Consider the following 25,821-nt stretch of genomic DNA (forward strand, 5'->3'; position numbering starts at 1 on the left):
TGCAAGTTTACTCTAATCTTGACCTCATTTTCATGGTTCATTGATCATTATGGTCAATGTTAAGTTTTTGTGATTTGGTCTGTTTTTCAAGTACTATAAGCAAAAGGTAAACTATATTCTTGTGTATGGAATGATTGGAAGGTGTACATGTCTGTCTGGGAGGAATCTTCTGACCTTGACACCATTTTCATTATTCATTGGTCAATGTTAGTGTTTGTAAATCTTTTTACATGAAGTTTGCGGTAGTTGCGTGCATTTCAGTGATAAATTGACGCGGACAGACACGAAAAATGTGACACTGCTGCATTGCGAGAAGTCATTGTCTAATAGTGTCGAGTACCACGTACTATTCGTGATCGATCTATAAACAAACGCACAGATTACTAGGATGTTAATTGTAACAAATACAGTTTCGAACTGTAATTCTTCTACTAAACCAAACCACCAAAGATTGAAATAAACTCCGAGAGAAAATTTCATATACTCTAAAAATGCTTACATGTATATCTGAATATTGAAATTAAAAAGATAAGATTGTAAAAGAGAGGCGAAAGATACCAACCGATTGTTCAAACTCATTAGTCGAAAAAAATAATCTGACAATGCTATGGCAAAAAAAAGAATAAACAATCAAAAGACAAACAAACAACATAAAAAACTAAAGAATGAGCAACACGAACCCCACCAAATACTAGGGGTGATCTCAGTTAGGTGCTCCGGAAGGGTTTACAGATTCTGTTCCGTATATGGCACCCGTCTAACTGTTCATATAAGTACAAACCCGATGGCAAGTTTGATACGGTAGGTAACATTCGAAGAAAGACGAGATTGTGGTCACGTGGTTATACAATGGGAACATATCTGTCGTCATCTGTGAAACGTAAAAACAAACATTGACGTAAAATTGGTACTATTAAAACAGACGTTTAGTTGAAAATTATATTTATCTGTCGTCATCTGTGAAACGTAAAAATGAATATTGACGTAAAAGTGATACTATCAAAAGAGAAGTAAAAGAGAGTCGAAAGATACCAAAGGGATATTCAAACTCATAAGTTAAAAAAAAAAAAAAAAAAAAAATGACAACGCCATGGCAAAAAAGAAAAAAAAGACCAACAGAAAAACAATAGTACATTAAATGCAACATAGTTAAAGTTGCAAACTATATTTAAAATAATGTTTATTAAGAAGTTATACATTTTCAACAATCTCACAGTTATACACAAGTAGATTGTCGTCTAAATAAATAAGAACTTCAAGGTATTTATACAATGTATTCATATAGGATAACTGGCTGTCTCAAGGCCAATAAGTGACATATCGACATAGACTAATAGTCGTGTCTGTTGTGGAAGACCGTTTGTTGACAATGTGATGTTTTTTCACCATGTGTTAAGTATTTTTAATACCATTTGAATTCTGAGTCATAGACGGTCTTTCGTCATATGGCCAATATTAAAAGAATACATTGTATCAGCGAAAAAAAGATGAGTTTCCATTGGATTAAGGGTAGATTGGTTCTCTCCAATCATGATTTCCCTGTGGGTCGGTAAAACCCGTTTTGTTCAGACCGAAAGTTGAAAATTCAGCAGTAATTTCATTAAAACATAAATAAAGGAAAAGAGGAAGTCCGAGTTTTCTGTTAATAGTAAGTTTTTATATAATACAATTTTAATGCTATGTAGAAATTAAAGAGTTATTACGCACCTCTTATTTTTTCTTGATGAAGACGAAGATAAAGACAATTTACATGCAAATTACTGTGTCTTCTACTTTCCTATCACGGTTTTGCATAACCTTTTATGCAAATAAGAGAGGTTTTACATCTTTAAAACTAGTATGAGTTCAGGAACAAAACTTTCCTATATTTTGGTGAAGATTTTCCTCCGTTGCTATAGGATACGTCAAAATTATTTTGGAAATTTATTTGAAATGATCAGGTATTAATAGTTTGGTATTGGTTGTCTATTATTGATTAACATGACCACTAGATAGATGATAGACATATGTTCAACGACAGATGATTTAAACGTATCTGAGTAGACCGTAATAAAATGAAAGCAGGTGTTTGTTTTTATATTTTTCCATCTTCTGTAGGGTTAAACAATCCTAAAAAGGTTTAATTTCACATAAAAAAATATGTCGATTCAGCAACAACCTTCAAACTTTTCCACATTGCATAGGTTTGTCTGTACTAAGTGTAAGTTTTGTGGTGTCAGCATTAACATATTACATAAAAGATTAAAGATTAACCTAAAGGTAACGATTCAGATCATTTATCAAGGAACTAGTTATGACAATAAATAAAAGATATCTTACACAACCACGCAAATGAAGTATAAGAAGGTAAAGGCTATGTAACTAGAGCCTAATTATATTGATTGAGAGAAAATATTTTTTAGAGCGACGCAATTAAAAAACAATCAAATACATGTTTGGGTTAAACAATGGAAGTATTATATTGACACTATAATACTTCCATGGTTAAATGTTTAAACTAAAAAAAAGACTGTCTTCTTATGTTTTATAAATTTAAAGTTCTTTTATGAATCGAACAAATTTATCATACTTCATATTATTTACCTCAATAACTAATTCAAATTAATGTCCTTGATGGTTCAGGTTTGTTGGATGTTTAGTGTATAAGAAGTACTACGTGCACTGAGCTAGAAAATTTGCAGCGAAAACAAGACAGAGCGATCCTACGTAACATTCCGTCGTCGGCGGCGTCAGCATTTGTGTTCAGTCTGTGGTTTAAGTTTTTTTTAGACAATAATATTTTTGTAAAACCTTCATAGAATTTTAAGAAACTTGGAAAGAAGGTTTTGTAAAAGTCAAAAACAAAAGATCCAGGGAAAAATTCGGAAAGATAATTTTTTTCTCCTTTTCTCCGTATTACTGATACAGAGGTTTAATTTGCAGTTAACATTAAGATACAGTCAAGGTTAACGCTTCACGGATATAAATGAGATTGTCATACCTTCATGGAAATTTACTGTCTTAGACAGAAGCTTAATAACGATCAAAAGACAGTAGCCTTAGTAAATATTTTGAAAATACCTTTTTTTTCATCGTTTTTCGTACTTTTCTGCTAAAAGGCTTTTTTTGCAGTTAACATTTAAACAAGTCGGGTTTAAGTTTTTTTAGAAATCAATTACTTTGTGTCAAATTTATAGCATTTCATTTGCTCGTATTTCATTAATAAACGAGCTTAGTTTTTTTATCCATTTAACATTATGATACAGAATGAGATTAAATATTTTTTGTGACAAAAATAACTTTTTAAAACCTCCATGGAATGTTATGAAACTTTTACAAGATCATGAAATGTCATCTGAAGGAAACAAGTCAAAAATTTGTGTTGTTTCCTTTTCAGCTCACCTGGCCCATGTGCCAGTCTGAGCTTTTTTTTATCAATTGTCCATTGTCCGTCGTCTTACGTCGTCAGTTATCTTTTGGAAAGATCATCTACTCTGAAACTAAAACTAAATTTTACCAGTCTTGTTCACAATCATCATTGGGGTATGCAGTTTAAAAAAGTGTCCGATGACCCCGCGTAGGTTTCAACTCCCTCAGGCAAAGTTGATCTTAGATGAATTTGGCTATTTGTTTCATGTATTTTTGTCATATAGCTCTTCAACTGTTTCGGTACTTATACATCCCTCGGATTTCAAATGTTTGGCATTGAGCGTTCCTGATGAAGGTAAATCCAGAAAAGCGCTTCGGACGCATGAAATTATTAAACGTGTTGTTTTCAATTTTTTTGGAGTTTAGTATGCATTACGTCCATTTTCACTGAACTAGTACACATTTTTATTTAGGGGCCTGCTGAGGCCCACCATCGGGTGCGGGATTTTCTCGCTGCATTGAAGACCCATTGGTTGCCTTCGGCTGTTATCTGCTCTTTGGTCTGCTTGTTGTCTCTTTGACATATTCACCATTTCCATTCTGAATTTTACATGTATAATGCACGACCGAAATTAAACATATGTATATGTACATAATTTTCCAGGAAGGTAAATATCATTTAAATATTAACATCACAATATTACAGAATTTAGACATTTCAACAACACAGATACTAAGGTCTAATATCGATGAGCGTTTAGTACAGTGATTTTGTCATAGTTTAGCTAAGTTGGACATGATTGTGCTAAGTGTTTTTTAATGACAAACAATGACACAATATAAACATTTAGGTTTTTTGCTAAAGAAACATCTGAGCATACTTCCAAGCTGGTAAGTATCTTTGTTTGTGGCTAGTATGTTAGTACATTAAAACTTCTATCATCTATAATACTAAAATAACGAGGTCCAATTTGTTAGCCGGCATGTGGTAAAAACGACGATTCAAAGAATTAAACTTTATATATAACTAATATATGACCGGTGTTGATTAAAACTATCACCATTCCAGTTACCAATCAGAAGAATGAGAACCGTGGCATTAGAGACTTACAATATAATAAATAAATCAAGTCCGGAATTCCAACATAATTTAATAAACAATAAATAAAATTCATATAATTTTAGGTACAAAGGCATAGCGGACATACCACGGCCAAAAACAACAAGGTATGGCAAGTAAAGATTTGGTTATGGAGCAGCAAGGCTCTGGAACTCCTTGCCAAATGAGGCAAAGAGTTTATCAACTTTTGGCCAGTTTAAATTTTTTTATCTCTACCTGGTGTTTTTTTTAGAAAATTGTACCTTGTAGTTCTTGTAAATAATTTAACTCCTTGCTGCGCAATGACTTCACTTTGAAGCCTGCTAATTGATTTTTTTTTTTATTTTTTAATTTTTAATTTTTTTAATTTTTTATCTTTTTTATAAATTCTTTGTTATGCTTATGCCTTACCTGTGCTGTAGCTGCTTGCAGTCTTATGCTTGTACTTTATAGTGTTCAATTTTGCATGTACTACTTGATATCAAGATACTGTGTGCTCTAATGTGCTAATATTTCACATTTGGTTTAATATAGATCTTGCTTAGTTTTTATTTTGCATGTTCTATCTATGTATATGTGCTGTCTGTCTGTAGGTTTGCGTTGTATATATGTATCGGATGTTATTTCATAGGTATAGGAAGATGTGGTATGAGTGCGAAAGAGGCAACTCTCCATCCAAGTTACAATTGTTTTTAAAGTAAACCACTATAGGTCAAGGTACGGCCTTCAACACGGAGCATTGGCTCACACCGAACAGCAAGCTATAAAGGGCCCCAAAAAATTACTAGTGTAAAACCATTCAAACGGAAAAACCAACCGTCTAATCTATATAAAAACGAGAAACGAGAAACACGTATGAACTACATAAACAGACGACAACTACTGTAATCAGATTCCTTACTTAGGACAGGTGCAAACATTTGCAGCGGGGTTAAACGTTTTAATGGTACCAAACCTTCTCCCTTTTTTAAAACAATAGTATAACATCACAACATAGAAAAACACACTATGAAATATAAATTTGAAGGCTTAACTCAATCAAAAAACGTAAATTAACACACAATGAACGAATAAATTTGACCTGTGACACCTGAAAGCAAATACACAGTTAATAAAAAATAACAAGGGATAAATAATTAAAGTCAAAAGTAAATAAACAGGTTTAAACAAAGTTTAAGTATGATATAACTGTGAAATTTCAAACAATTTTTAGAAAATCATCACTTTTGAAGAAACCTGCGTTATATTATACACAGGTAAATGAAAATAATTTTTTTGTTAAGTATACTTCTTCTTCTGTGTGTATAAAATCTTCCGTTTAGGAATACCATTTAATATTTCTTTAATATCAATAAAACTAATCTAACACTTGGTACATATGGGGTGAATATCAACAATAAAACTATACAATTAGTGCTAGATAAAACTTCCTGTATAGGTCCAAGAACAGCATCTAAGGAAAAATGAAATAATTTTGATGTTCATAGTACGAAGAAGTGAAAATTTGTTGTAATACCAAATAATCAAAGCTGGTATATAAACAAGATCCATGTTAACATTGAATAATAAAAAAACATTACAAATAGTATCAACAGGTCAAATTAAAAAGAAAGTACGATTTGTGAGTGCATAAAATAGCAGCTGGGCAGACGAACACATTTCCAGAGACAAGTCATCAGACTTAATCTAAAAATATCGACTTAGATCACATTTAAGTAAACTCAGTGATGAGAAAAAGTAATTTTAAGGTATCATCTACAAAATGTTTGATAAATGTTCACACATATGAGCGTTGGGTTTTGTAATCATTTGCATATTTTGTTTATACATATTGTAATAGATGTATACTTGCTTGAACAACACGACATGTACACATGTGGAAGATGAGCTGCTTTCCCAACCGGAGCACCTGAATTCATTCCCGGATTCTGGTTGAGTTTGTGCTGCTCAGTCTTTAGTTTTCTATAAAATGTTTGTTATTGTTGTTTATACTTCCGTCATTTAAATCTTTGCAGTGGTCTTATGATGTTCGATTGCTCTCTTGGTATCTTCTCTCTCTTTTTTTTAGATGATTGCAGAAAATTCAGACAGTGATTTAGAGATGGATAAACTACTGACGTAGATAATACACAGAAAAGGGGATGGGACAGTAAACAGAGACTAATCAAAATGTGCCAAGATGAAGTAGGAACAATATATCATGGCAAACGTCCACTGAATATTGTCATCATTGGTGTACCTGGATGTGGAAAATCATCTCTTCTAAACACAATATTTGCTAGCTTTAGCGATGAAAGATGGAAACCAATTGCTCTACAAGGAAACTATGGTAAATTAGGCAAGCAATTTACACAAAGTCTAATCAGGTACTTTAAAATGTTGAGGGGAATTGTCAGTTTTGAAAAGGTTGAGATCTCCAGACCATAACTAATAATTATTTAAAGAGTTGCATTTTATATATATATGTAAACCAAATGTCAATCATTTTGTTACATTGAAAAAAAAATATGTTGAAAATACATTTCGTCATAAGTTCTTTTGTGACGGATTTAAACAGGTTTATATGGAGGTTGTGTCCTACTACTCTGGAACATTAAATTTGTCCGTAAAAGTTAGGAACTCAAAGTTTAATATATTTTGATAGGAATAATAAATTTATGTTAAATTTCAATTTTAATGATTGTCTAGATACCTTTAACCTTATGACTGTACATCTTAATTTGCATTATTCAGATCGGGTCTTAGCAATCGTATGTTGTAATTTGGTTAATGATTTGCCGTTGTATGTTTTTAACGAGTTAAAATTAATGAAATCAGACCGTGAACCAATTTACTATACGCATAAAAAGTAGTTCCCACTTCTCAGTTAGAGAGCAACGTCATCATTTATTACACTCAGGTACAGTTGACATCATGAGAATTCAGTTCATCGCATTTTGTGTTTACACAACCATATTAAATGACAAACTTACAAAGAATTAATGCACGTTGCATTTTGTAGGTTGATATAGGATTTTGCGCACCCATATTATATACTAAAAAAATTGAATTATAATGCTGTTTTATGACATTAAGGTTACGTTTATAGAAAACTATAAACAAGAATGAGAAAACGTATATAAACAACTGAAGTAAATTTTGCTTAGTTTTGTAATGCCAATCTACAGAACGACTGAGATTTAAATAACACTATATACTACCAATGCATTTTCAGTTACAAGAAAGAACGGTACTACACAAGGAAAGGACGAATCAGAAAAGATGATGGTGTTTTAATGCCAACATTTATTGACATGAGTGGTTTTGAGGATATAAACAACGGATTAAACAGGGAACTACTCAATACTGTTTTATATGAGAAATTGCATGAATATGAAAAATTTAAAGATGTATATGAGTGCTTCAATAACTCTGGCAAAGATGGAGTAAGAAGAAAATATGGTGAACGTAATGAATATCTTGTAGTAGATCGTATCATACTTGTTTGTTCAGGAGATCCTATAGTGCCTCTCCCGATAAATCTAATGGAATGTGTGAGTCAGATTTCGAATGCTGTTAGATGTGAGTTTTCAGCTGATATTGGGGTATGTATGATGAATGTTTTACATGCAATTTGCCCTAGCAAATGCTATATCATGTATCATAACTTTACACTTTGAATTGTTTTTACTATGCTTCTGTTGGTTTTTCTTCAACTTATGAATTTTCAGTGTCCATACGATATCTGTCGCCTCTTTTTTAAATTGAATAATTATTCCTTTTGACAAGTTGTACCTGCAAGTACGGCCACCATAATTTGATATACATTTACCATTTTGTATAAGACTACATGTATGAGGGAAAATTCGATGGTCCAAATTGCCAATAAACTGTTAACGGGCGTTTTGTTGTGTTATATTACTTTAATCTCGCCTACGACAAAAAGCTGCGGAAAGCGAGACATATGTGTTGCTTTTCCGGCGGTGTCGTTGTTTGCGTCAACAATTATTAAGTTTTCTGCTAGAGTAAGTTTGGTAGGAACTACTTGTGAGAGAAATTGATATATTTTTACTAGTTGCATTACTATCATTACCTCTCAATTTTTCGACGATTTCGAGCCCCATTCCCCCCCCCCCCCCCCTCCCCCCTTGGTGATGGTCCACAGTGACTTTAAACATGTTAAATTGATAAGTGTTTTCAATTAAAAGTTTTTTGCTTAAATCAGTTTGATAGGAACTACTTGTAATAAATCAATGATATCTTCATAAAATTCCTTTACTACCAGTACTATTTCAAGGCACTGCCCTTTAGGTCATGGTGCAGTAACTATGAATTAATTAGTAACTTTCAATTTTTAGTTTTTTGCTTAAGTCAGTTGGTAATAGATCAATGGTATTTTCTAGTAAGTTGCATTACTAATAATACATATCAGTTTTTTAGACGTATTTCGAGGCCTTATCCGGTCGGTCATGGTTCAGCAACTTTTAATTAATTCGCCATGTTGCTGCCCATTAACATGATGAATTCTAACGTCGTTTTACGTTTCCCGAAATTGGCATTACTTTTCCAGGAAAAAAAGATGACGTTTCCAGGAAAAAAAGTCTACGTTTCCGGAAATAAATACCTTACTTTTCCGGGAAAATAGTAACGATTCCAGAAAAAAATAAATTATTACTTTTCCGGGAAAATAATTAATGAATACCTGTTGAACGAAAGCAAAGCCATTATAAAATTTTAGCCAACACGTCGTACAAAGTCCACAGTAGTACATTCACACCGTCTACATTTTTTTGTGTTTTGTTCAACAAGGAAGTCCATCTTCTCCTTTTCATATCTTTGAACGGGTGCTTTAATAAAGTTCTCATCTTTACGATCATGTTGTTTGCAGTTTTAATAGCACATCGACAAAGACAAAAAAGTTAGGATGGCTAGCGTAAAACTACTCGTTAAAGTGGGCATGAACAAACTCGGCACCATTGGTTGGTGGAAATCTCGAATTGCCATCTATATAAAATTCCAATATGTAATCTTCAAACTTCGTGCATTTATCGTCAGATGGAGCATCTGCTCAGTATTAATTCTACAAAGTATTCTTCAATCTTATTGTTTGGCAAGTAAGCCAAACCAAAGAAATGTGTCAGCCATTTCTGAATCGTTGTCCTTGTAATCAGAGTCAACTGGTTATATCTAATATTGTAGATATAAGATCAGAACCTTTTTTGTATAAAAATATAAAATAAATAATTTATCTAACATATTTTCATAATTTGCTACCAGGTAAATTTCCGGAAAAGTAATAAATACAAATTCTGGAAACGTATACTTTAAGTTTCCGGAAACGTAGTATTGGAACTTTGAAAAATTAGCGGAAAGCGGAGACATATCTCTTTGTCTACAGTATATATTTATTAAATATTACAAAAAAGTTTACTAATTATTGATTGATTGTTTTGCTAAAATAGAATTTTAATATCTACTTAGAATTACGAAATGTGGTATGATTGCCAATGAGACACCTATGCACTTAAGTTCAAATAAAGTGGATGTAAGCAATTATAGGCAACTGTACGGCCTTCATATCTGTCTTATCTCTAATGCATCTTATTAGATAAATACGGCGTTGTTGTTAGTTCTAAATTAAATAATCATTAATGAAACCAATCACTTGCTGAAATTACTGTGTATGTTAGAAAAAATGTAAATTTATTTTTGCATTTTTTGTTTAAAAGTTTTGATGTTTTCTGGAAATTCAAAGGCAGCCTTCAGTTTTAACATTCATAATAGAAGTTAATTTAGGAATAGCCCATTGTAATTTTTCTAATTATAAATTTTAATGATTTGCCGATTCAACTTTTTATATATTCATTGAATTCTCTTTTAACCTTCTATGGTGCATTTCCAAAATTAAACATGTGATTCACAGGAAACTTATTGATATTCTTATTTAGTCCATCTTTCTATCACTCAGAAACATCACGAGCAGCTATACTGTCATTTTTGTTGACATTTTTTAACAGGGATGATTGAACTCTGACCACTTTTATACCATATAACAAAATGACACCTTATAAAGCTCTCATACATGGAACGATTGTATGCCATACTATGTTGTTGGCATTTTTGCACAATAATTATATGCTATTTGATAAAAAGCTTTCACATAAGGTAGGATTGTTTATCAACATGCGTAGTTTACAATACTATACATTGCACCATCATTTTGATTTGACAATTTTACAGGTGTTTTTGGATTTTACCATTTGTTTTCATTATTTGTTCCAAAATAACACTTTGTGAACACACCTGTTCTGTGAGTAGGATTGTTTCTCTGATGGTTGTGGCCTGTTATTTATTTCTCGCATGAAGAGATATTTCTCGTATCACACTGCATGGAGAGTAATACGAAGAAATCATACGAAAAATGTGTAAACTTGATTGGCTTAACCAGCATCACATAACGATATTGCGACATTTCGATAGGCTATTGGTTAGGTCAGTGAAGGCATGTAAAGGTCAAAACGATAAACAAATTCCTCCATGACAACAAAAATATGTAAATTCTTCATGATATACAAAACACTCACATTTTTCACTTAAACATCTTCTTTTTGTAAATGTTTATTACCTTCTGAAGCGTTCAAAAAGTTTGAAAATGTCTGATGTTATTTTGTTTGACGCTAAAACATGACATATGACGTCAAACTGGTATGTGCACATGACAAGATCAACGAATCATTGAGTTTATTTAACACAAAGAAAATGTTTGTCATTAGAGAAATAGGTTTAACAACTCAGGAGAATAAGATATTGCTTGATATTAGCTCTTACTATTTCATTGCAATAGTAATAAAAAGAAAAATCGCCAGAGGATCGTTTATTATTACATTGAAATTAAATAACTCCAGTTGATATCAAGCGATGTCCAATTCTCACCCGTTTTGCAACCTGTAATTAAAAGTCGCATGCAGTTGACCATTATATAACATCGTTATGATTTATACTATACCGTCATTTTGATTTGACAATTGTAAATGGAGCTGGGACTTTCACAAATTTTCTGTACAATTTGTTGATCGTATAGTACAATATCATGAATATATTGGCGTTCTAAAAGTTCTAAAGGAAAAAGCAAAACTATGTTTATTAATTCTAACCTAGATCTGCATCAAAAATTCAAAATTACTATATAAACTTTATTTTCTCCTCCTTTTTTTCGGAGATTTAGAATACCATGTTTTAGTTTGTAACCCGGATTTATTTTCTCTCAACCGATTTATGACTTTTGAACAGCGATATATTACTGTTGCCTTCATTCAACACCAACACTAAAGTTAAAATAAACGGATAATTATACAGTACCATTTAAAATTTTCGATTTGATAAAAATAAATATACAAAACACACGCACGTAGGTTAAAAGTTAGGTACAATTTTTGATTGGAATGCTTGCATTACACATTTTTTTTATTTTCAGTCACAAAAAAAAAAAAAAACAAAAACAAAAAAAATATCATCTTGTTATTTTAAAAATTGAACATTAAAACTGTGCACGAAAAGCGGCTAAAATAAGCTTAATTTTTATTCTACTCTATGGTGTGTGTGATGGGGGGATGGGGGGGGGGGGGAGGGGGGGGGGGTGATTTAGGTTGGAAGGCTTTTTGTATGTATTTTGAATCATGTCCCATCCAAAAATATTATCCATACTCAAGATGTATTTGGTTTGTTTCTGTCTCTCGGTTGCTGCTTTCAATTAAGTATATCCTACTTGTGTTTTTACTTTCTACATGCCAAAAAAAAAGAGGAAATGGCAATTGCAATGGGCAGCTTTCCTTTTAGCGTGTGAACATACATTTTACGAGTCCATCTTATTTACAAAAAAAGTTAAATCACAAAAATACTGAACTCGGAGGAAAAATCAAAAATGAAAGTCCATAATCAAATGTATTCTATGAATAAAACCGACGATAAGGTATGTAGAATTTGCTGCATCATAGTTTGGCACACACAAAAAAATGAAGAAAACTTGACTTTTTGTTATTACAAATAATTATACAAAAGCACAATTTGAACATAAGAATTGAAATCCAGTACATGTTTTTCGCGAACCTCTGCAAGGACCTAGAGGATGGACGACAGCCGAGGTGCAGTGTGCAAAAACTTTTCATGTCACGTGGTTAGATTTCAGCTTGCGTTTGGCAATTTTGAAGATTGTAAAAGATCGATTTTTTCATGTTTTAATTTCAAATATATTCCAATGCAATCATGGAAAGATTTATTGATGATCGAAAATCACTTTTAAATAAACATTTTAATGCATTGTTTACTAGTTTTTGGTAAATTGTATCTATAATAAAGATTATGTTCCGTAATGGCGGGAATTTTTATTCGAGGTCTATAAAAATACTAGACACAATTGTTTGTAAATATTTCGTTAGTTTGCAAGTAAAAAACATCGAAATTTATAACTTTTAAAGAATATTGTTCAATTTGAATCAAACATAAAAGGTCTTCTTAATTCTCCATTCGTTCTGCAAAGCAAGACGATACACAACGACGATTTTCGAATAAAATGTCCAGATATAGTACTGTTGTCAAATCCGTGAGTTAATACGTAAACCTAAGCCACAAAAACCATTTATTGTGTATTTTAAATATATTCAAGATAAAATAAATATGTTCACTCTAAGAAAATCTAAAATAATTTTTTATATATATTTGTAATTGTGTATTTGTTGTGTATTCGTCGTCTTCGTTTTTTAATGTGTTTTCATATGTTTTTTTTTTTCTTCTGATGGCCCACAGTTATTTCGTAGTGCTTTCGTTGAGACAATAAATTCAAATTTAAAAGATCGCACCTGCTTTATCTCAAAAAGATTTTTACAGTGTAGTGTACTATCAATGGGACACATACTATCAAAACTATAGAAAAGTCTACCAGCTCTAACTCAAAATTTGGACAATTCTATGTTAAGGGTAGCCTAAAATTCAGTTTGACAGTTTAAGAATTACTAATTTTTGTCTTTTTTTAACTAGACCAAATCACTACTTAACATAAAGTTTCAGCACCCAAATTTTTTCAACATGTAATTTCATCCCGGGCCCTTACTTAATATTTCATGCATGAAATATCAAGAAATCAATTGGGATTTGTATGAAAAAAAATTGCAAGTTATACACTGTTTACACTTGTCTAGGAACTATGTGTCCTTGGACCTGATAATTGAAGAAAACGTCCAATATTTATTATTTTTTTATTAAATTAAAATTTTGACTCGAATAAAAGCATACTATCAGTTTAATGACATTAATAAACGAATATTCTATTAATGTTCATGTCGTACGGAAAAGGCCAAAGGAAATAGCAATTAAATAGGGGAATACATTCACGGTGGGTAAGGTTGTCCTGCGAGAGAATGTTCTGTGCTGGTGATTCGGACCTGACTGGTGCTGGTGGGTTTGTTTACATTGTACCAGAACGGCAATAAAACAACCGTGCTGTTGCTTAATTTTTCTCTGATACTTTCTAAGTACCATGCGAGAATATTACAACGATTTTTTATTGAAAAAGTCGTGCAAATTCGCCAAACGAAATTGTCCTGACGATGTGCTGGTGATTAGAAAAACGGTCCTGGTTCTGTGCACCTATGTCCTGGTTCTGTGCACCTATGTCCTGGTTCTGTGCACCCATGTCCTGGTTCTGTGCCTTTATACTTTAGTAAAAAGTGGCAAATATTCAAATCATTGATGCAGAAAATTCGTATAATTGATAGAAAATATACCAAGCATATATTTGGTTGATATTTCATATGAGCCAAGTTGAGTCTGTTTTTTTTTAATTTGATTTTTAGAGGGGGTGCAAGATCTTTCTGTTGAGGTGTTTTGGCATTTTTTAACTTTTGTTAACTGTTATTTTGAAGATTTATGTGAGGTTAATTGTTATTGACTAATTAGCTGTTATCTGTTTTCTTAAAATTGACATTGTTGTGAACTGTTATTATGAAGAAAAAAAATACCCCTGTTTACTGTTTGTTTTTTTTTATTTTTGAATTCACTGTTTTCTCATTAAAATGCTGTTCTCGATTATCAATATTTCAAATTTACTGTAATCTGATACGAGCAAAATAAAAAAAAATATTGACCTGTTAATTGAACCCTTCTTGCCCCCTTTTGAGATGAGAAAATATGCATACGATTTGCGGGATTACGATCCTTTTGCATGACCATCAAAATACGGTGTAAAATATCCAATACCTATATAAAAAAGGTTATCTGGTATGTTTGCCAATGGACAAATTTCCATCAGAAACCAAATGAACTAGGTGTTAACAACTATACGTCACCGTACAACCTTCAACAATGACCTGAAAAATCAAAATGTAAAAGGTTTTGCATAAAAATGGAGAGCATAAATATAGAATAAAGGACTTTTTTTCTAATAAAATTGAGAATGGAAATGGGGAATGTGTCAGAGACAACAACCCGACCAAAGATCAGAAAACAGCCGACGGACACCAATGGGTCTTCAACACAGCGAGAAAATTTCGCACCCGGAGGCAGGCTTCAGCTGGTCCCTAAATAAAATGTGTACCACTTCAATGAAAATGGACGTCACACCAAACTCCATAGCATATAAATGAACTAAAATTAAAAAAAACATACAAGACTAACAAAGGCAAGAGGCTCCTGACTTGGGACAGGCGCAAAAATGTGGCGGGGTTAAACATGCTTTGTGAGATCTCAACCCTCCCCATACCGCTAGCCAATGTAGAATAAACAAACACACAGCAATACGCACAGTAAAACTCAGTTTAAAAGAAGTCCGAGTCTGTATCAGAATGGGTAACTAAAGAACTAGGCAAAATGACAATGATAAATTAACAAGGGACAATTAAACTGAATGAAAGATCATGGCTTCATCATATGAAAATCAAGCACAACCTAAGTTGATCACGGAAAACTATCAGGTGAGTCTGAACATTTCTTAGATGAGTTTAGATAATACATTAAGTGTAGCCTAAGCATCCTGGATATTGTTTCTCTGACAAATTTGTACGATACTGTAGATACTTTTCTTTTTATTCAACCAAATGAATCTCAGCCCTGTTTCTGTGCGTAGGAATCATGTGTCCTCAGCAGCTAAAATCAGATTTCTTTGTAACAATTTAGTGTTTACTAAAAGAATGACAATAATATTGCGGTTTTGTTTTAAATAAGGAAGAGGGAGGTCACGGTGAAAGTTATTAAGCTTGGAATAGTTTTGAAATTCTAAAATTGTTGATAAAAAATAATTTGATGCAGATGATCAAGAACGATTTTATTAACTGCAGTTGATAATTTTACCATAAAAACATTTTCCAAGAGGGAGAGCGGGTTCCCGTAAGATTTAAAAGTTGTACTTTAAAAGAAAAATGTATATATTAGCTATTAAGCACCATTTGCTGTACCTTTAAGCATCTGGTCAACATAAAATTATTGTCTGATCGGTTGTCAGGGGGTATTTTTGAAGGTTCAATAAAACATTAAAAAAATATATTAAATTTTTCATGGAAGGGCAGACAAGAAATTGTTAGAAAATGAAGACTAGATAACCTAGATAACACACACACGCCTTGAACGTAAAATGTGTACCCGACTGTCTCTTTACGATAAGACAATTGCCCAATTTTAGACCCCCTCTCCCCCAAAAAAAAATATTGTTGCCGAGATGCAAATTAATGCTTTTTAAGATCAATATTTTATCTTTTCGTACATGTTTTTTTTTCAGTTGAATTTATGCTTATGCATCTTAAAAACTCAGAAGTATTTGCACCTACCGAAATCGGCTGTTTTGTTAAATGTGCAAAAATTACAATATCTCGTAGCTTTATACTACCAATAGAGTATAAGAAAGTATATAAGATGCAAAAAAATCTTAAATTATACACCTACAGTTAACTTTTAAAAGCTATAAAAACAGTTTTAAACAATCCAAATAGACAAACTTTACAAAACTTTAATTTCAACTGGTTATCAACCCGTTTCGCTCTTAACTCACCTGTATCAAGGGGCCGTGCGAGCTATTGACTTGGCGTCCGTAATTAAAAAAAAATCTTCTCTGAAATTGATTGACCAAATGTTACCAAATGAATTTTCCTGAGTGAATCTAGGAAAAACAATATTCATCAACAAACATGACCATTGTTTGTTAAAATATATTCGAGTTTTTAGTTTATATCGCAAAAGTTCAAGCAGTTAGCATGGTTAGAGCAAAACTTACCGAGTAAATATATTCAACAGGCAAATGTCTTTCTACCTTGCACTTTTCAGAAAATTCAGATCAGATGCAAAAACTTGGTCCAGCAACATTTATTAGCAATACAAGATTTTTACCCACACAGTTTCCATTCAATACAAATATTCTTGTTGCAATGAATCATTTTAAATGCAAAAAATTACCAGTTGCAGCCTTTAGTTTGTTTATTTATATATGTGTATAGATTATCGGGTTTTCTACACATTGATATCGTAAAATATCAACCGCGATCCACAATGTGAAACTTTTGGGCGAGTGAGCGCAGCGAACGAGAGAAAAAGCTTCATTTTGTGTCGAGCTTGATAACGTCTCCTCTCACATTGTGACGACGCTGATAACTTCTCCTCAGACATTGTGACGTCGCTGATAATGCCTGCTCTCGTCTCAAAGCCGTGATACGAGAATTACGGAGCGACTGAGCAGGGTGATATAGGCGTAGGGAAGGACAATAAATATGAATATATGAAGGGAAGCAGGGTCACCAGGTGTGTGAAATCCACGTCATCTGAAATAAATACTATGCATAGATCTAGAAATCGACAGATAATAATGACATTTAAAATACTCTCTTGTATTTGACGTATTTGCAGTTTTGTTTTGTCTAAACAAATTGACACACAAAATGAATATAGTATTGTGGAATTTTTTAACTTAAAATGTTCGATACATTGGTTACACCGGTTACTATGATACTACTCCTGCCACGTATGAATTGGGTAAAAAGATGGAAATGTGAAAGTTTACGGGCGGTAGGTGCAACAGGATACCGACAGCTCACATGGCTCATCAGGGTGAGAGCTAAAAAGTGGATCAAAGTCCATGAAAATTTGTTTTAAAACCTTTATTCATTCCAACAAATTATTGAGATTTTGTTGAGGATTTTACCATTTACGGCAACAAAAAAACTTTCAGAATTTAATGGAAAGAAGGTTTAAAGTCTTCCAGAAATACTATCAATTTCTTATCCTATGTTAACCTCCATGCAATCTCCATCCCTTTAGAATCAATAAATTGAACTGTAAAATACTACTTAGTATCTTCCACATGCCTTTATAATGTCTGATGTATACATATTTATGGCAATAACTGTTGTGAGCACAAGATTCAGTGCACAGTTTTAAAGTTTTGTATAGCGATTGAGATTTTAATCTAAGAGAACATGGTTTATCTATTAGTTGAACTAGCTTTCAGTAGCTGTGAGTACTCGTGGTTCAACAATTTGTGTCTTTATGTTATTATTTTGTGTGCTAAGTGTTGTGTTGTTACACAACTGTACCAATGAAGGAGGAAAGAAGGAGGGGTTGGGTGGGTGTGGTGCGCAAACAAACATGTTAAGCCCTGTCACTAGTGCCCCAAAACAGTGGTTGTCAATGCTTGCTATCTGTCATGTTTGTTTTTTGTTCAAAGTTGTATTTTAAATCAGGCCGAAGGTCTTCATTTTTTAATCGTTTACCGTGATTTTTATAGCTAGTATTCGTTATGGTTTTTGCTCGTTGTTGAAGGTCATAGTTTGACTTGCAATTGTTCACATCTTGTTCCATTCTAGTAAGTTTTTATCAGTCATGTATGAAAAGCAAGTCTAGGTCGTTTGTTTCATCCAGTCGAAATGTATTGGAGACAGTGTATATATTAAGAAAGAAATTAGAGGCACCAGTAGTAATATCACCTAACCTCGTATATTTAACTGAAATAAACCAGTCAAACGTTCATTGTCGTTATAATATACATTTCGATTAACCTTAAGCACCTTTTAAAACTGTTTTAGTTAGCATATTATGTAGAGAATAATTAATTTAAGGGCATTTAATATCTTGAATAAAACTATTCTAATTAGATATATTTTCATCTGATATTGGACGGAAGATGTTGCCCTTTTATGTAATATAAGTTACGATTGCTTGAAAACGCTTGTTTAACAGCCAAATAGATGCACAAAAGTAAAAATAGGAGTCACAAATCAGATTGAATACAATTATCTGCCCAATTTTATTGATTCTGTAACATTTGTTTCAAATATTACCAACTGTTTACCCAAAATCATCAGCACCGTATCAGGACCCAACAGCACAATGACAGGACCCAACAGCACAATGACAGGACCCAACAGCACAATGACAGGACCCACCAGCACAGAATCAGGACATGTGTAAACTGAGAAAATGAACAATTTTAATAAATTGCACAGGTTTTTCACAAAATAATTTTGTCGTGTGGATTAGGGTATAGAAAGCGGACCCCAGGAGCATATTGTTTTATTTTTTCAGTTCTAAATTTTCTGAAAAATGAGCACTTTTGTGTTACGCTTACTGAAACAGTTTAGAGGGTCACATTTGTAATTGTTTGCCTATGAACCCATAAGAAACAAAATTAAAACATCTCAACTGTTTCCTTCCATGTTTTATGGGAGAAAACGTCAAAATTTGTCATTTTCGTCTTTTTTTACATATTTTTAATCACCAGCACCAGTCAGGACCGAATCACCAGCACAGAACGTTCTCTCGCAGGACAATCTTATCCACCGTGACATTTGCATGTTCCCCGAAAATAATGACAAATACCAATTTCGGTTATTATACATGTATACATGAATACATGTATGTAAATTGTATAATCATTATAACTGTATAAATTGTGTATTACTGCTTATGTTTATAATCTTATTCGACAAATTTCTATAGGTGATGTTCACAGCCCTAACTGCTTGTAATAAACGAATAAACGACACATTATTACCGCGACCGATCTAAAATACAAGTCCAATATGCGTGCCGTGTGCAGAGTGTCGTCCCTCCTCTGACAATGACCATAAAAGGATGAATTTTCTAAAACACTGTTCCGTTTTTGTACTTAACTGACATGCCCAGATTAAAAAAAAGGACAAGATGCAAGAGCTTATACTTTCGTGTCTGATAAATTTTATAACAAATATCTTTTCTTCTAGATAATACATGACTAATTTAATTTGATTTGATTTGTATGATAACTATCTCAAAATTGAAAATGCATTTTACCACACAAAAATAGCATGACTGCTTATTCTATTGATTAATATAGGTGTACAATAGACAAAATGGTGAATATTTATGGTTATAGATTAATATTCATGTGAATTTTTCATAAAGGCTTGGTTCTTTTCTCGTCTGTCGTTTACTTTCTTGCAGGAATTGTAGTTAAATTTGAAATATAAAAGTATAAAAAGCTACGAATCATGTTCTTTTTGACATAATCATGATAATGACATAATTAGATATTTTAAAAGTAACTTTATCATTTGATTCCCATGTTTCATTGCAATGAGATTTTCTGATCCTATTAGTATTCCACCTGATATATATTGATGTTTTAGTATACATAAATGCTATGTATTCAATAGAAAATTTTGATTTTCAGTTGCGATATTCACATGTTATTTTTTAATTGTAGAGGGACAGCACATATAGAAATATAGCACTGACAAGAGTAATGACATATCACAACATCATGAAAAATAAGTTCAAACTCATATGTATTAATTGAAAATAAGTAAACATTCTGAAATACAAAAACACAAAAAAAAAACAAACAAAAAAAGCAAAAAATCAAAAGACGATCCAGATAACCAACAAAAAAAAAATAAGAAGAAAATTTGTCCACGTTCTTATTTCTGGGTATTGTTTGGATAATTTCTTTTTCCATGACCATAAAGGTAAAAGGAACTTTTCAATATTCTTTGGGTATATAGAGAATGTATCTTATGTTTAATGGGGTTTGATAAGGGGTGTTAATGCAGTATCATGAATGCTTATAAGTAACAGTTTGAAATTACATATTTGTTTTTAATTTTTTATTTGTTTCTCAGCAATATTTCAAGATTATTATTATGTGAATTTCAAAGGCCATATGTGAAATAAATAATCGAAGTTATTCCAATCATAAAATGAATGCACTGATTGATGGCATTCAGACTCCATTGGGTCTCTAGTTTACTGATTTCGCGGTGAAATCTCTTCTTGTTTAATTGGGATCCATAGAAAAGCCTATGAAATTCTAGCAACAAATAATAATTATTAAAAGCATTATGTTCTGATGAATTATTTTACACATATATGACGACTTATGTGCATATTTAGGCATTCCAGTATTTGGTGTTATGACAAAGGCTGATAAATTTGATGGTAGCCAAAATGCGATAATAGATGAAAGAGAAAGATTATTTATGGAACACCTTGGCATTGAAGCAGAACGGTTTAAACGAATCAAGAATTACTGTGCAGATATAGATAAAGATACAACCTATCGGTTTTCACTCACACCGGAGATAGATATTGATGTTCTACAACTGATGCATCAGGTATAAAGTACACCATCATTGTTGTATATTAAACATAATTGTGTGTATTTGAAAATGATCTAACAGCTTTTCACGTATACTTTTCAGCAATACTATATGTTATTCAGAAAACAAAATTTCATTTTATCAGTCATTAATAATGTATTGAACCAGCATAAAAGCTCAAATGACCCAAATCTAGTTCAACAGCATAATACTATTTAAAAGATGAAGGTGAAATGGCTTTGGTAAATTATAGGTTACCCTAAAAATGGTATGACAATATACGACTTTATCCATGTTAGCAATATCTCATATGTGTTTAGCTTGCAAAGTATGTTATTTATGGTGTCATGATTACACCGGATTAAGCATTTGATAGATTCTTGGTTTTAAACGGCAATTTCAGCACACTTGCCTATCTCATTGCGGCATGGTAACTTCTAGTTTTTAATGTCATTCTATAAACTGCTTTTATAAATGTAGTGCCTCTCCTCTTGTAATAGTATACAAACATTTGAATGTTCTACCTACACCGGTGTTCCTTATTTAAAACTTAAAGACAGGTTGAATGAACAAGTCAAACTTTGATTCGTTAAAAGAATGTCAACCGTAGTTTTAAATAGGAAAAAAAGGAATAGGATATCACTCTTATTCAAACAAAAAATCTCTGAAACTGGCATCATTATTTTCATTTTGAATGGCAGTATTACTGAACAATTTTGTTTGGTCTTATTGTTTATTTTATATATCCCATTGAACTTTAAACAAGGGATATCCCAGATATGTCTGCGTCATATCTTGACTTATCCAGCAAATGACAATGATGGTCGGATGAAAATTTAATCATTACTTAGTAACGTTAAATTTGAAATAATCTCTTTCACAAACAATACAGACACCATCATTATTTGGTTAACCGTTATCAATTATCGTTGTCACATATGACCAGGGATATATTCAATTCATCGAAGACATAATCTGTTCCTCTTTTTCCAAACTTTGACATCACCAACATTTTAATTTCGATGAGCAAAACAATCGGTAGTACTAGTACCACTTGTAGAGCAGATTTAATACATTCACATAAAACCAAACTGGAACAAGTTACTACCAGTTTGATTGTAGATTAAGATTTCAATAATTCAGCTCAGTCAGTTAGTGCAGAATTTCGTCTTACTCCATATTATAATTTATATAATTTTGAATAGTTATGCTTCCAACATTAATGCAAATTTCAAAGTGTAAAAATATCTGATGATTCATAATTCATTTTTTGGTCGTCACCAATTTACATATTGTTTTTAATCCATGGATATTTTTAGAAAACAGTTACATTTACCATATGCAAATTGTTAACTTATGAATTCTCCTTAGAAATTTGTCTCAGTTTTTAGACATTCACTCTCTTCGATTGAAGATGTATGTAGGATTAACTTTCTCTTTTATTTTTGAAGGTTTTTAGCAATTCTTTAAGAGTTTCCAATCCTGAAGGTCGTCTAGATTACTCAGTACAAACGGAAAGGTTTGTTGACGGATCACGGGATGCTGCAAATCAAGTTCCACGACGAAATAATCTACCAAAATCGTATTCAGGTTTAAATGTTCCTAGATTATTTCTTCTGATCAAAATTCAGGTCCTGTTGATGGGTATGACTTTACAAAGCGGAATCAAGCCAACATGGGCGATGATGTTTGTTATAATTGTAATTCCAGTTGTGTTTTATTATGTTTTTAGCTAAATCCTTAGGTAAGTTTAACAATGTATGACTTGTAGTTGCTGTTTTTCTAATTTATTTTTCTTCAGTGACGAATGACTTATACATGGTTCAGTAAAGTTTTATGACTTTTTGTTTATATCAGATTTTAAAAACTATTTGATGGTTGTTATGTGCTCAAGAAAAACAATGTATGAAATTTTATTTAACATATTTGTACGCTAAGCATTGCTAGGGATTGATAAATGTGTGTTAGATCCTGTTGGCGTACATGTAATGTTTTTATTAATTGTATCAGAATTACTGTATAGATACTTCTTTTATTTATGTATGTATGTACCTCTTGTGCACTGTAGTGTCTGGTGATAATAAAACTTTGAATCTTTGAATTGAGGTGTGAAAACATTGCGAATTGAGATATAGCCTTTTTGGATTAATCATGTTAAAAGGCAATCATATTTAAACTCTGAAATCGATCAGCCGATTATTTTTGTTTTTATTATTTTTGAAACTTGACCAGTATATTTAAAACTAAGCGCTAGCATTATATCAATGTATATCTACAGTACTGAAAGTTGTCAATATGCTTTTTGACAGGAAAACATGTCATCACATTAAAAATACTTTAATCATTTTAAAATGAAGCTTCAATTGGATGAGATACAGCTAATAATATCTTTACTGACTGACTGCAGTAAATCATGTCAAATATTTTATTTCTCTATACTATAGAATATCTTCGCTCATATTATATATGATTGCTGCATGCATGTTGATGAATATTGGAATAACACTTTTATTATTTAGTTAAACCTAGAAAACTGTTCAGATAATGTTTTGAAACTGATGACGTCGATAATTTTGATTTTTATACTACCTCTTTTTAACGTTCCGTGTTGCTATACTACAATAAGCAATTGATATTGTCCAGAGTTTTATATTAAATTGCACGAGTGATATACTGCAAGGGACAACCTTTCAAAATATAACAGCAATAAGCCTTTTATGATATAGATCGAAATATTTCAGCAACATTGATGATACTTCGTCCGATTCCTGTAGCTATGATGCCTGCAGTAAGGATGCCATGTCCATTCCGTCATCTTGTATTTCTCTATAAAGCATCTCATTTACTTTTAGGCCTTTTTTCAACTAAAAACTATTGTCTGATTGGTTTTCAGAGGGAATTTCTGAAAGTTAAACAAACATTAAAAGAATTCTATTTAAGTATTATGTTGAATGGCAGACTAAAATTTGCAGAGGTTGAAGAATAATTACCCTGGATTACACACACTAAAATGTTTTTTTTTTTTTTTAAGTTATGCTTTTTTAAGATCCACTTATAAAGTCTTGGACCTTTTGTAAAAATCCAAGGAAAAGTTGGTGAACAACATGTGTCCCACTTTGTTTTTATACATTTCATGAATAAAATAATTAATATACCTAATTGGTTTACTAATTAATGAGTGAACGAATGTAAAACAAAATACACGTAAGAAATACACTTCCAGTTTTAACATTTGAAAAAGTACAAAGCTTTTCCTATGTTATTCACACACACCTACTCTGTTGTTTTGACATATAAGAAAGGTTTTTCACTTGACCATGATATATTTCCTGTTTTGGTACTGTAAATGTGTAATCTTATAATATCAAAATGTAGCCTAAATATATAAAAATAATAGATCTGAAGCGAGACTGATGTATCAAATATTTTTGCATTATACGTTTTCAGGACAAACCAATCATATCAAACATGCTTGAACGTAACAAGGTGTACCCGATTTTCTGTTTTGATAAGATGAATACTCATTTTGTTTATTCAACCCCAAAAACTACATGAAATGTAATTTACTGATTAAAAAAGATCAATCAGTATAGTTCGACAATTAGAAGAAATCAGTTGGAATATCACAAATCATACTAAAAGAATTGCAAAACTAATGAGAACACTTGTTGTTTCTAGCTCAGATTCCGAATTAAAAATTATAGAAAACCAACTAACGAATATAAATGAATTTGTATTTTTTTTCTACTTCTGCTGCATCAAACCAAGTTTTACAAGATTATTCTTCTTCTTCTATGGTATATCCACCCTGTTTGCAGGATCACCACATTAAAAATATATGCGTTTAATTTTATAAATAATTTACCTCGTTAATATAGTTAAATGTTAAATTAAATGCATTTAGTATAATTTGACATTTTGATACGGTCCCTCTATTTTTTTAGTCAGTGTAGGTATTGGTGTCGGTATGAGTGTCCGTGTAGATGACTTTTCGAAAATGTCTACTAAACATACCTCCACTCGTAATTAAAAGTATCAGAAAACAGGAAGTAGGTGTATGACAGATCTGAAAAGCACACAAACATAACAACTAACAATTGTTTTAATTTTAAGTTGAACTATCGCAATGGGGAAATATGTGAAGTTAATATTAAGTTTATTAAAAGTATTTAAAAAATTATAAAGTATAGGCAAACATGAAGTAGGTGTCTGACATATCGGTAAAGTTACCACATGTTATAACTCATCACTGTCTAGCCTCTGACCAAATATAAAGTCATTATTTTAGGAAATGTTTGAGACAAATGTAACGAAAATATTTGTTGGACAAACAGATGGAAGTACAAGTTGAATGCAATATAGTCTCTGCTACTAGAGTTGGGGTATAAACATATATTAGCAGAATAATCCATCCTCTGCATGCTCTCAGTATTCATGAACAAAAGCAATACCAGGTCTGCATTGGATACAATTGATTGAGGTAACATGTATAGCTGATCGTTCCCAGACCAGGTATTAAAATCAATCACGTAAATATAGGGACAAAGAAAATTAAGTGTTGTAAAATTTCAAACTATCTACTTAAGAGGAAACAACGACACGGCAGATGTAAATAAACATTGCTTACTCGCTACAACTCAACATTATCAAGCTGCAAACTAAATATTAAACCATTCCCTTTCATAGAAGCCAAGATTACTTTCATAAAGTTTTCTTTCAGACAGAAGGAGTTGAGTGGTTTTTAGACCTGCTTCTGTCTTCTGTGAGGCAGGTAAAACACCCTACAAA

The 25,821-nt window shown here is 32.0% G+C and overlaps 3 protein-coding genes across 7 annotated transcripts in view; all 3 read left to right on the top strand.

Annotated features, from left to right (window-relative positions):
• LOC127702638 (uncharacterized) overlaps positions 1 to 25,821 on the top strand; it is a 143,424-nt gene that overhangs the window by 62,538 nt on the left and 55,065 nt on the right. The window lies entirely within an intron of this gene.
• LOC127702639 (uncharacterized) overlaps positions 1,239 to 25,821 on the top strand; it is a 117,711-nt gene continuing 93,128 nt past the window's right edge. Inside the window, exon 1 of the mRNA XM_052206922.1 lies at positions 1,239 to 1,396. The gene's annotated coding sequence lies outside the window, so the exon portion shown is untranslated. The remainder of the gene's footprint in view (positions 1,397 to 25,821) is intronic.
• On the top strand, positions 1,390 to 24,187 carry LOC127702640 (uncharacterized). 2 transcript variants are annotated; one of them, XM_052206923.1, is made up of 6 exons: positions 1,390 to 1,648; positions 4,534 to 4,575; positions 6,516 to 6,813; positions 7,662 to 8,008; positions 20,828 to 21,048; positions 22,485 to 24,187. In XM_052206923.1, exons 3-6 carry the CDS (start codon positions 6,617 to 6,619, stop codon positions 22,767 to 22,769), a joined length of 1,050 nt encoding a protein of 349 aa, XP_052062883.1. In that variant the 5' UTR covers positions 1,390 to 1,648; positions 4,534 to 4,575; positions 6,516 to 6,616; the 3' UTR covers positions 22,770 to 24,187. The 2 variants fall into 2 exon arrangements, with proteins under 2 accessions (XP_052062883.1, XP_052062884.1); XM_052206924.1 differs by lacking the exon at positions 4,534 to 4,575.

The sequence above is a fragment of the Mytilus californianus genome, unplaced genomic scaffold, assembly GCF_021869535.1.
Source record: "Mytilus californianus isolate M0D057914Y unplaced genomic scaffold, xbMytCali1.0.p SCAF_5, whole genome shotgun sequence".
Lineage (NCBI taxonomy): Eukaryota > Metazoa > Mollusca > Bivalvia > Mytilida > Mytilidae > Mytilus > Mytilus californianus.

What these genes read in the sequence shown, in the direction of transcription:
- LOC127702640 (XM_052206923.1), top strand. Translation starts at nt 6,617, where the DNA reads ATGTGCCAAGATGAAGTAGGAACAATATATCATGGCAAACGTCCACTG. An exon ending in TTTACACAAAGTCTAATCAG is followed by an intron (nt 6,814 to 7,661) that starts GTACTTTAAAAT and finishes ATGCATTTTCAG; the next exon opens with TTACAAGAAAGAACGGTACT. An exon ending in GATTTCGAATGCTGTTAGAT is followed by an intron (nt 8,009 to 20,827) that starts GTGAGTTTTCAG and finishes GTGCATATTTAG; the next exon opens with GCATTCCAGTATTTGGTGTT.